The sequence below is a fragment of the Pecten maximus genome, chromosome 13, assembly GCF_902652985.1.
Source record: "Pecten maximus chromosome 13, xPecMax1.1, whole genome shotgun sequence".
Classification (NCBI taxonomy): Eukaryota; Metazoa; Mollusca; class Bivalvia; order Pectinida; family Pectinidae; genus Pecten; species Pecten maximus.
Window position 1 is genome coordinate 9,898,485 of NC_047027.1, and position 12,712 is coordinate 9,911,196.

At 37.4% G+C, this 12,712-nt stretch overlaps 1 protein-coding gene across 3 annotated transcripts in view; it reads right to left on the bottom strand.

Annotated features, from left to right (window-relative positions):
* Positions 1-12,712, bottom strand: part of LOC117341478 (leucine-rich repeat serine/threonine-protein kinase 2-like) — an 80,591-nt gene that overhangs the window by 26,122 nt on the left and 41,757 nt on the right. For 2 of the 3 annotated variants that reach the window (XM_033903347.1, XM_033903345.1), the window contains exons 34-45: positions 11,697-11,829; positions 9,885-10,077; positions 9,349-9,445; positions 8,815-8,869; positions 7,309-7,593; positions 7,088-7,200; positions 5,212-5,312; positions 4,910-5,010; positions 4,494-4,565; positions 3,647-3,729; positions 3,272-3,399; positions 587-696 (exon numbers count right to left, since the gene is read on the bottom strand). In XM_033903347.1, coding sequence (XP_033759238.1) covers positions 587-696; positions 3,272-3,399; positions 3,647-3,729; positions 4,494-4,565; positions 4,910-5,010; positions 5,212-5,312; positions 7,088-7,200; positions 7,309-7,593; positions 8,815-8,869; positions 9,349-9,445; positions 9,885-10,077; positions 11,697-11,829 — 1,471 coding nt within the window. Of the gene's footprint in view, positions 1-586; positions 697-3,271; positions 3,400-3,646; positions 3,730-4,167; positions 4,191-4,493; positions 4,566-4,909; positions 5,011-5,211; positions 5,313-7,087; positions 7,201-7,308; positions 7,594-8,814; positions 8,870-9,348; positions 9,446-9,884; positions 10,078-11,696; positions 11,830-12,712 lie in introns of all 3 variants that reach the window. The other variant, XM_033903346.1, reaches the window with a different exon arrangement.

Below are 12,712 nucleotides of genomic sequence, written 5' to 3' on the forward strand. Positions count from 1 at the left end.
AAAGAATGAATATGTGAATTACGCGGCTGTGTTTTGAAATTTGCAGTTGTACTGAAACTTTAGGTTTATACTGTAATACTGACTATTCTCGTGGTACATTGATGATAGTGGCTGGTGTTGTAATTGTTGTTGAAGGCATACATTTAGATGAAATACATTAAAACTGATGATTATATTAATGTCAAAGGTGAACACATCTTTACAATCTACTAAATTAAAATGACATTATAACAAAAAATGTTTATGTATTCCACAGCCATTTTTTTCAGTTGCTGCCAGAATAGGGAGCAAAAGACAATAGGATAACACAGTATTGTTGCAAATTGAGTTTGACCAACGAAGTGAAGACATGTGCGATTATAATATTACCATCATATAGACATAAACGACACCTGTCCCCAGGTTCAGAGTCCACAGACCTTTATCCATCAATGGTCAAACAGGACATTTTCATTCTTAACTAATGTTATACTACAATGTTCAAGTTCAGACATTTTTGTGAGGTAGCACAATAAAATGGCCCCGGTGATAACCATCCTCATGTAACAAATCATTAAATGACCTTTGGTAAGACTGCTACACATACCAGCTCTGATAAAGGGACGTTACCCTTGTGTACATCACAGTAGATCTCCATTCCATGTTTGGTCTGGTCCAGTAGATCGTCCAGCAGGAAGTGCTTCTGGTCTTCCTCATCTGTGTAAGGGATAAAAAAGTTTATCTACCACAATACGCCATGTTAATCCACTCTCAACCCATTGTATAAATGTCCCGACTGTTGGATAAATATATGTTATCTACCACTAGTGTATGACTTTCCGGTCTTTTGATTGGTCAAGAATTCGAACTTTGGCCCAAGCTGAGGGGCCGCGGTGGCCGAGTGGTTAAAGTGTCCCAACACTTTAACACTAGCCCTCCACGTCTGGGTTGCGAGTTCGAAACCTACGTGGGGCAGTTGCCAGGTACTGACCGTAGGCTGTTGGTTTTTCTCCGGGTACTCAGGATTTCCTCCACCTCCAAATCCTGTCATGTCCTTAAATGACCTGGGCTGTTAATAGGACGTTAAACAAAACAAATCATGGCCCAAGCTGCAATTGTTATTGACATCATCAATAATCGAATGACATCACATCACAAGGTCCCGGACGTCACCGGTACACTTTATTTGCATACGCGAAATTATACTTTGCCACGTTTCCCTTTGATTCAAGCTGATATTATTGTGGTAGAAACAGGTCACACGACTCGTGATTGTTGGATATGGAATTTATTTCACACTCGTAAGTTATTATTTAAAAGTTGCAAAAGACACTCGCTAAAGCTTGTGTCTTTTGTAACTTTAAAAAAATTACTTACTTGTGTGGAACAAATTCCATATCCGACAATCACTCGTTGTGTAACCTCTATATCTACTGCCAGATCATAACGCTTCTGGACTTCCACATCTGTGTAAGGGATAAAAAGTTTATCTACTGCCAGATCATAACGCTATCACTATTTCTGAGATTGTTCAATATCAATCACCCTGTCCCTGACTGCTGCAAGGATGTTAAACCACATAAAACAAGAGGCCCATGGGCCTTAACGGTCACCTGATTTTTGAAACATTTCAGTAAATTTGAATGAAAGAATGAATTTCAAAACAAATAAAACAAATGATAGTCAAAATTGTGATTTCCCTATAACTATAGTAAAGTTTATCCCCCCCCCCCCCCCCCCCCCCCCCCCCCCCATGGGGCAAACGCGAGACCCCAGGGCTAGGAAATTCACAATTATGGTAAAGCACCTTAAGACCCTTCGATCTGTGAAGAGTATTTAATTCTACTTTATTTGGGCTGTAAGAAGAAGATTTTTGAAATTTCTGTTAATTTGACCCTTTTTGACCCCACCCATCAGCCCCTGGGGGTCAGTCATGGCCAACATGTACCTACCATCAAACTGTCATCCCAAACTGATAATGTTAACAAAGTTAGAATGAATTCCAATACAAATTCAACAAATAATAGTCAAAAATGTTATTTCCCTATATAAACTATAGTAAAGTTTACCCCCTCCCCAGGGGCAAACGTGAGACCCCAGGGTCATGAAATTCACAATTTTGGTAAAGCACCTTAAGATCCTTCCATCTATGAAGAGTATTTGATTCTACCATATCTGAGAGTAGAGAAGAAGATTTTTGAAATTTTAGTCAATTTGACCCTTTTTGGCCCCGCCCACCAGCCCCTGGGGGTCAACTAGGGCCAACATGTACATACCATCAAACTGTCATCTCATGCTGATAATTTGAACCAAGTTAGAATGAATTCCAATACAAATCCAACAAATAATAGTCAAAAATGTGATTTCCCTATATAAACTATAGTAAAGTTTACTCCCTCCCCAGGGGCAAACGTGAGACCCCAGGGTCATGAAATTCACAATGTTGGTAAAGCACCTTAAGATCCTTCCATCTATGAAGAGTATTTGATTCTACCATATCTGAGAGTAGAGAAGAAGATTTTTGAAATTTTAGTCAATTTGACCCTTTTTGGCCCCGCCCACCAGCCCCTGGGGGTCAACTAGGGCCAACATGTACATACCATCAAACTGTCATCCCATGCTGATAATTTGATACAAGTTAGAATGAATTCCAATACAAATCCAACAAATAATAGTCAAAAATGTGATTTCCCTATATAAACTATAGTAAAGTTTACCCCCTCCCCAGGGGCAAACGTGAGACCCCAGGGTCATGAAATTCACAATTTTGGTAAAGCACCTTAAGATCCTTCCATCTATGAAGAGTATTTGATTCTACCATATCTGAGAGTAGAGAAGAAGATTTTTGAAATTTTTGTCAATTTGACCCTTTTTGGCCCCGCCCCTCAGGCCCCTGGGGGATGGGGACCATATAATTCACAATTTTAGTTGAACATTAGCCATAGAAGCTCCCTGCGAAATTTCATTGAATTTGGTTCAGTGGTTTTGGAGAAGATGTTGAAAATGTAAATTGTTTACGGACGGACGACGGACGACGGACAAAAGGCGATAAGAATAGGTCACTTGAGACTTTGTCTCAGGTGACCTAAAAATATATTGTATATGGTGTTATTACAATGTAGGTCTTCTTATCCTGGCTTGGAAATTTAAACATATTAACTTCAAATAAGCAGAAAACTGTCTAAAATGGTCCAAAATCATGTGTGAGATAATTACTTTTGTTTTATTTATTTTTTAAATTCCTATAATTAGTCACCCTACCAACCCCTTGTCTAACAATAGATATCAGTACCTGCACACCCAGTACAGGGTACAAGCTGTACCAGGAGTTCTCTCCCTTGGACTGGGTCCAGACTCGTCAGGCCAGGGTACCATTCCTCTACCAGAGCGCTGATGTGGTCAACCAAGAGTCCAAACAACCTGGATCACAAACATTACAATGAATTAGACCTGGTTGATAGTGGTGTTATTGATAAAATAAAAACGATTTCCAGTCCCTTAATTTTAATGGGTACCATAAAATCAATCATACACAGTTATATTGATATTGGCTCAATTGACAAATCAAATTCATTGACACTCAGTCTGGTTCAAATGACCAATCATATCCCTTTTTACATTGACATTGTTTCCAGTGATCAATCATATCCATTCTAACAAGACTTACGTGGATCCCTTGGAAGTATTAGGCACCATCAGGTGAATCTCCTCATCCTCAATGAAGTGGTAGTCAAGCAGGAAAAATGAACTCTGTTTTAGACAATGTACCAAGTTTGTAATTATCAGTTTATATCATAATAATTAAGATAGATTCTGCTCTCAATAAACATAATATTTTCATATCATTTAAAATAGATTTTTTTTTTCAAATTTAAGATAAAACAAGAGGCTCTATAACAAATTACTTATATATACTTGACCAGTGTCCAAATACACCCTTCTTCCTGACTCTATAAAACATTACTTACACTTGACCAGTGTCCAAATACACCCTTCTTCTTGACTCTATAAAACACAACTTACGCTTGACCAGTGTCCAAATACACCCTTCTTCTTGACTCTATAAAACATTACTTACGCTTGACCAGTGTCCAAATACACCCTTCTTCTTGACTCTATGAAACATTACTTACGCTTGACCAGTGTCCAAATACACCCTTCTTCTTGACTCTATAAAACATTACTTACATTGGACCAGTGACCAAATACACCCTTCTTCTTGACTATAAAACATTACTTACGCTTGACCAGTGTCCAAATACACCCTTCTTCTTGACTCTATAAAACATTACTTACGCTTGACCAGTGTCCAAATACACCCTTCTTCTTGACTCTATAAAACATTACTTACACTTGACAAGTGTCCAAATACACCGTTCTTCTTGACTCTATAAAACATTACTTACGCTTGACCAGTGTCCAAATACACCCTTCTTCTTGACTCTATATAACATTACTTACATTGGACCAGTGTCCAAATACACCCTTCTTCTTGACTATAAAACATAACTTACGCTTGACCAGTGTCCAAATACACCCTTCTTCCAGTACTTCATTATAGGAGGACGCTTCTCTTCCACCAGGGTCTGGACATTAAATGTTATTATTTTATAATCTCTCAAGGAATGAAGCCACTAGAGTACTGTCAAATGGTGTTAACATATCTATGTACAAGATGGACAGAGAGGAAAACTAGAGTCCCCTCATGCCAGTTTCATCTGTAGGGGACTCCTAGTTCTTATTATTTATTAACTTTTTATATGATATTGAACTTACAAAACTCATAACTGATTCATATGATTAATTTCAAATCAGGAATATTCAAGAAAATTCTGAACTTTTGATCAATCATAAAATGAAAAGTCAAAATCTAGCAAATAATGTTACATCTCGAAGTAGCAAATAGATATCTCAGTTCACAAACACGCACCAGAGTAAGAGAGCTGTTGGAGAAGGCAACCAGACGTGTGATGAGTCGTGACCACAGACCCAGAGGAACAAGAGGCATTATATAGTGGCGAGTGATCTTCTCTGTCAAAGGTGAAAGTTCAAATGTCACAGGGGTAAAGGTCAATGATAAGTGATGAACATTATTTATTTATTAATTTATTCTAACTTTATAATTAATTGAACAGACTTTAAAATGACAATTTCAATAAATTCAATAGTTACATGTGACCTAGATTCTAAAATAAAAATAAAACATAGATCAAATTTTGAAATAATATGTACCGTTCATTTTGAGATGTGGTATGAGTAGGTCTGGCCGTTTGTCAGGTAGATGACAGGGAATCAAAACTTCCTCCTCAGAAAACTGCAGAGCAATTTCAAACCTAAAGCAAATTATGACAAGTTAAAATGATTTATGATATACAACCAACATACATAATCTCACCACTTAATTTTTTTACAAGATCAGCTAAGTTCCTGTGAGTAGATTTATATTTCTCGCTATTTATCATGTCATCTTAAAACTTCCACATTTACTAAAAGTATGCATGCAGTATAGCATATAAATATGGGGTGGAGGCCAAAGGCCCAAGGGCTTGGAGACCCCTCGTGCCAAGAGAGGGAGAACCAACATCCCGAGGGGTGGAGGCCAAATGCCAAAGGGGTTATGACCAAACGTCACAAGGAGTGGAGACCAAACGTCACAAGGGGTGGAGACCGAAACTTCACAAGGGTTAGAGGCCAAAGATCACAAGGTTTGGAGACCAAACGTCATAAGAGGTGGAGACCAAATGTCACAAGGAGTGGAGACCAAATGTCACAAGGAGTGGAGACCAAACGTCACAAGGGGTGGAGACCAAACGTCACAAGGGGTGGAGACCAAATGTCACAAGGAGTGGAGATCAAAGGTCACAGGGGGTGGAGATCAAAGGTCACAAGAGGTGGAGACCAAACGTCACAAGGGGTGGAGACCAAATGTCACAAGTGGTGAAGGCCAAACGTCACAAGGGGTGGAGACCAAACGTCACAAGGGTTTGAGACCAAACGTCACAAGGGTTTGAGACCAAACATCACAAGGGTTGGAGACCAAACGTCACAAGGGGTGGAGACCAAACGTCACAAGGGGAAGGAAACCAAACGTCACAAGGGGTGGAGACCAAACGTCACAAGGGGTGGAGACCAAATGTCACAAGGGGTGGAGATCAAATGTCACAAGGGGTGGAGATCAAAGGTCACAAGGGGTGGAGACCAAACCTCACAAGGGATGGAGACCAAACCTCACAAGGGGTGAAGGCTAAACGTCACAAGGGGTGGAGATCAAAATGTTCCATGGGGTGGACACCAAATGTCACAAGGGATGGTGACCCAATGACCGAAGAGGAGGAGGCAATATGTCCAGAAGGTGTGGAGACCAAACGTCATAAGAGGTGGAGACCAAATGTCACAAGGAGTGGAGACCAAATGTCACAAGGAGTGGAGACCAAACGTCACAAGGGGTGGAGACCAAACGTCACAAGGGGTGGAGACCAAATGTCACAAGGAGTGGAGATCAAAGGTCACAAGGGGTGGAGATCAAAGGTCACAAGAGGTGGAGACCAAACGTCACAAGGGGTGGAGACCAAATGTCACAAGTGGTGAAGGCCAAACGTCACAAGGGGTGGAGACCAAACGTCACAAGGGTTTGAGACCAAACGTCACAAGGGTTTGAGACCAAACATCACAAGGGTTGGAGACCAAACGTCACAAGGGATGGAGACCAAACGTCACAAGGGGAAGGAAACCAAACGTCACAAGGGGTGGAGACCAAACGTCACAAGGGGTGGAGACCAAATGTCACAAGGGGTGGAGATCAAATGTCACAAGGGGTGGAGATCAAAGGTCACAAGGGGTGGAGACCAAACCTCACAAGGGATGGAGACCAAACCTCACAAGGGGTGAAGGCTAAACCGTCACAAGGGGTGGAGATCAAAATGTTCCATGGGGTGGACACCAAATGTCACAAGGGATGGTGACCCAATGACCGAAGAGGAGGAGGCAATATGTCCAGAAGGTGTGGAGACCAAACATCAAAAGAGGAAATACCCATTGTCCCAAGGGGTGGAGACCCAATGCCCCAAGGGTTGGAGGCCAAACATCACAATGGGTTGAGGCTACTCACTTTTCCAGGAGCCTGATGTACTGGGGAAGCAGGTCAGTAGGGAAGATGAATGTTCTCTCTACCTCAAACCTCTTCCCTGTAAACAAATGCTTCATGTCTTGTTTCCGTAGAATCTGTAAACAACCAGCAGAAGATGACAAACTCAAAACACACCAATAAAAGTGTTAATCTACAAGTTAACTGTTTATTGAAGGCCTAGAGGGATATAAAATTTCACTTACCCCGTTCTTGATGAAAGGGTTGATTTGTTTTACTGTCACAACCTGCGCCATCATGCGACACAGCCAGCCTGGATCTATGAAGTACAAATCCTTGAGTGTGAGAGCAGCATCCTCATAGTGCAGCAGGACGCCACTTCGGTGTAGAAACCGCACAGCTTGCTTCAACTCCTCCTCCTCAAGGTCAAGTCTATGTTTTTCAATGACCTTGAGAAGTTGGGTATGTGTGATTACAGGGTACCTGGTCTGTTCATTACGAACCTCCTCCTCCAACACCTCGGCCAGTTTCTGTTATAACATACGATAAAATACATTGATATCATAGCTAAGTTTATATAGAAAATCTTTATATCATAGCTAAGTTTATATAGAAAATCTTTATATCATAGCTAAGTTTATATAGAAAATCTTTATATCATAGCTAAGTTTATATAGAAAATCTTTATATCATACATTTTGTAGCTAAGTTTATATAGAAAATCTTTATATCATAGCTAAGTTTATATAGAAAATCTTTATATCATAGCTAAGTTTATATAGAACATCTTTATATCATACATTTTGTAGCTAAGTTTATATAGAAAATCTTTATATCATAGCTAAGTTTATATAGAAAATCTTTATATCATAGCTAAGTTTATATAGAAAATCTTTATATCATACATTTTGTAGCTAAGTTTATATAGAAAATCTTTATATCATAGCTAAGTTTATATAGAAAATCTTCATATCATAGCTAAGTTTATATAGAAAATCTTTATATCATAGCTAAGTTTATATAGAAAATCTTTATATCATAGCTAAGTTTATATAGAAAACCTTTATATCATAGCTAAGTTTATATAGAAAATCTTTATATCATAGCTAATTTTATATAGAAAATCTGTATATCATAGCTAAGTTTATATAGAAAATCTGTATATCATAGCTAAGTTTATATAGAAAATCTGTATATCATAGCTAAGTTTATATAGAAAATCTTTAATTCATAGCTAAGTTTATATAGAAAATCTTTATATCATAGCTAAGTTTATATAGAAAATCTTTAAGTAAAAAGTTCTAATTTAAGTTACTTGGTCATCAATTGGTCAACTTTAGTCAACATCGCAATTCTGCCTGTTAGAATCCCCCATCAGATGTGAAATTATATGCCATGAAAATAGAGATGATAAAATCGTAGTTAGTAAGGTGAACCTGTACCCCAGTATGAAGTTCCAGTGACAAGTAGTGAAGGAGAAACAGTCTGGACAAACATTTGTATTCGAAGTTGGTCGAGAGAAAAAATGTAGGTCAGCGTGACCTACTTCTGATACTTTACAAATTGCCTCACTGAGATGAACCAATACCGCGAATAGGACTCTTTAGTACTTCCATATTAATTCAAACATCCATTGTAATTAAGTCAAACTAACACTTTATCCTAATATCCACAATAGTTAATGAGAAAATTGGTTGTTGTATCAAGACCATTTCTTATTTTGCAAAGACATTAAAGCTTTATTATCTTACCACATAGTCTGCAGGAACCTTCTGTCCCATCACAGGCTGTCCTTTGACTCTGTAACTGTAAACAAAATAGGACATTCCAGTTATCTCCCTTCGCTACATAACTGTGAACATCAAAATAGAACATTCCAGTTATCTCCCTTCACTGTGTAACTGTGAACAACTAAATATTACTATCCAGTTATCTCCCCTTCATGGTCTTACTGTCAACAACAAAATAGAACATTCAAGCTATCTCCCCTTCTTGGTGCGATATTTACAAGACAGAATATCAATTACATGTATCCCCTAAACTGTGTAATTATTTTCAAAAAAGTTTATAGGTCATTCATGGTGTAGCGCTAGACAATAACAAGGAGCATCAGTTATTATTACTCTCCATGATATAGACAATACCACTCTCTCCTTACTCTTGTGTAATTAGATATTATTGCTGAAGTGGTGTATTTATTGACTCAATAAGATTTATTTATCCAATTTTTGAGGTTCCACTATTGAATCCACAAAATCTGTCTGGAAGCTTAGGTTACATTGTACCTGTCAATTTTCTCCTTGATGAATTCTCGAAATTGCTCCATCTCAGGTGTCTCCTTTGTACAGTTAACAGTGACAAAGTCCTGGATGTCAGCAAACCCTGCAGAGAAACATGAATACCGCTTATCAGTTTAAAACTTAGCCAGTCCTGTTTGTACTATGAATCAATTAATTTTGATTTATCAAGCAAAGAGAAAAAAGAAATATAATTTTGCTGATTCAGAAGACTGAGTTCTACCTAAATGCTACTTGGTATTTAGGTAGTATCTGAACCATATAACAGTACATTCTACATTAAATCTATATAATCAATTGTTACTTTTCTGAAGAATTTTATATTTTGAATTTTTTCAGGATTAAAATTTGGCAAAAAATATACACTTAACTGATACAAATATGTTGTTTCATAACTTTTGCTATTTTTTTTTCAATTTAAAAAAAAAAAATCATGAAGTAAAACCAACGAAAGCATAACATTTTCAAGTTATTGTCACAAAAATCATTAATAGCTTTTAGATTCACCTATAATCATGACCTACCAAGTTTGAACACAAGATCTCGGAGCTTGGTCCGTATCTGATTCTGAAGGAGGTGTCGTTTGGTAGCTGGTACCAAGTCAGCAAAGGTACCGACCACAATCACTGGACAACCTGGGGCTCGGGCATGGATGTTAGCTAGCCACGACCTCAACAGGTTCAACTCCTCAATCCCCTTCCGAAGGTCCATCACCACCTATTGTAAAAGGCAGATAGAGTAATCTCCCTTTACTAAGTCCATAAATGTACTAGGTTTTTTAAACAAGAGGCCCATGGGCCATAACGGTCACTTGAAAATATTTCAGTTTTTTTTGGCCCCTACATAATTCATAATTTTGGTTGACATTTCGCCATGAAAGGTTTCTGAAAATTTTATTGAAATTGCTTCAGGGTTTCTTAGAAGTTGAAAATGAAAGTTTTTTACGGACAGACAATGCACAACACACAACGATGGAAAAAGACGATTAGAATAGGTCACAGTAGACTTTGTCTCAGGTGACCTGATAAAATCCCAAAAGAAGTTCTTATTGGAATTTCTGATATTTTTAAATACTTGTCAGAGAATGTAAAATGTAGTAACCTGAACCTGCCAGTACTTTAAGGATGATTAACTTAGATGTGCTGACATCTCATCTAATGTAATTAAGGCCTGATAAATAACAGGTGTTGTTTGACACACACAGTGGAGATTTTCACTTTTTCAGAAATTATACTTACAGTAGATTACAACATTAAAATATTGAACAATATGAGCCTGAATGTAATATACACCACACCTGATGAAATGTAATATACACCATACCTGATGGAATGTAATACATGTATACACCATACCTGATGGAATGTAATATACACCACACCTGATTGAATGTAATATACACCATACCTGATGAAATGTAATACATGTATACACCATACCTGATGGAATGTAATATACACCACACCTGATTGAATGTAATATACACCACACCTGATGGAATGTAATATACACCACACCTGATGAAATGTAATATACACCACACCTGATGGAATGTAATATACATCATACCTGATGGAATGTAATATACACTTTGTACACCACACCTGATGGAATGTAATATACATCACACCTGATGGAATGTAATATACATCACACCTGATGGAATGTAATATACACCACACCTGATGGAATGTAATATACACTTTGTACACCACACCTGATGAAATGTAATATACACCACACCTGATGGAATGTAATATACACCACACCTGATGAAATGTAATATACACCACACCTGATGGAATGTAATATACATCATACCTGATGAAATGTAATCTACATACACCACACCTGATGGAATGTAATATACACCATACCTAATGGAATGTAATATACATCATACCTAATGGAATGTAATATACACCATACCTGATGGAATGTAATATACATCACACCTGATGAAATGTAATATACATCACACCTGATGGAATGTAATATACATCATACCTGATGAAATGTCTCCTATTTCCTAAGTCCTGGTTATCAAATAAAGTGACTGTGACTTTGAGCCCACAAGCACTGAACATGTTAGCGTAAAATGAATATTATCTAATTTCTATTTTGATAGAACATCATCATTATGAATTTCAAAAAAAAAATGAATTTTTGGTTTTCAATTGAAGTAATTAACAAACAGTTTTAGTGACATTAAAGATTAATGTCTTAAAAAGATAACACCATGGCATTGACAATGTCATAAGATAGGCATCTATATTTTACTAGATTCATAGCTACATTCCCACATTAATAGGTTACTAGATCAGTTTCTATGTTACCAGATAAACGGCCCTGTCGGTGAGGTAACACTGATGTGTACTATAGAAGTCCTCCTGGCCTGCGAAGTCCCATGTGTTGATTGTGTATGTCACACTGCCGTGGAAATCCTCAAAGCTTTTCTGCCTCTCAAATCTGAAACCAAGAAAAACATACTCTGTGTATCTTTCCAAACAAGAACTTAATGTTACAGTAGTTTTAAATGAGTGTATGATTTAATAAAGCTGGCAAAAAAGTTCCCTGTATTAAGTAAAATAAACATGAATTCTTTGAAATCATACCATAGATATGTCTGTCCGTCCTTACTGTGATATTCTTAATTAATGAATATGTCCTAAAAATGTAAAAGTACTAGCAACCATGTCTAATTGAAAATATAAATCATGTATTATCTAAAATTTCACTGGCAGATCAACTCCAATATTTCTAGCTGATTTCCACCCAAATCCAAGGTCACTCCTAATCTGTTTTAATGCCTGTCTTTGTTCTATACCTATGATATCTACCTTTAAACCAATTTTAGTTACCATAGGGCTAACATGGGGTCCAGTAGATAAACTTCACCTATGAATGCAGTTGGCAACTCTATAAATCATGTATTAAGTATCAATTAAGTGTTTTTTAACTGTTTCCAAGGAAAATTGCTAGAAAATTATAACAAGCCAGCTATCAAAAGTCGAAAATTTCCATCAGTCTGGAACATCTACACTCACACAAGCATTCAATTGATTTTGATTAAACATCTTTATGATCGTGATTGCTGTTGTCTGGTTCAGCATGGTTTAGGGATATATTTTACCAGGATCTTCTGGATCTGATTTTTTTCATGCCTTTAATATCAGCCATCAGTCAAAACTCTTTCCCCTTGGGGTTGGTCTCAACACTTTGAGGGAAGAGTGTTGACAGCTGACTCAGGTAGGAAACAACTGTACGATATTTTGGTTGATGACAGAAATTTATCTTTCACTTAGCTGCAGTTTTTTGTATGTCACAGGAAAACAAACACTATCATGATAAA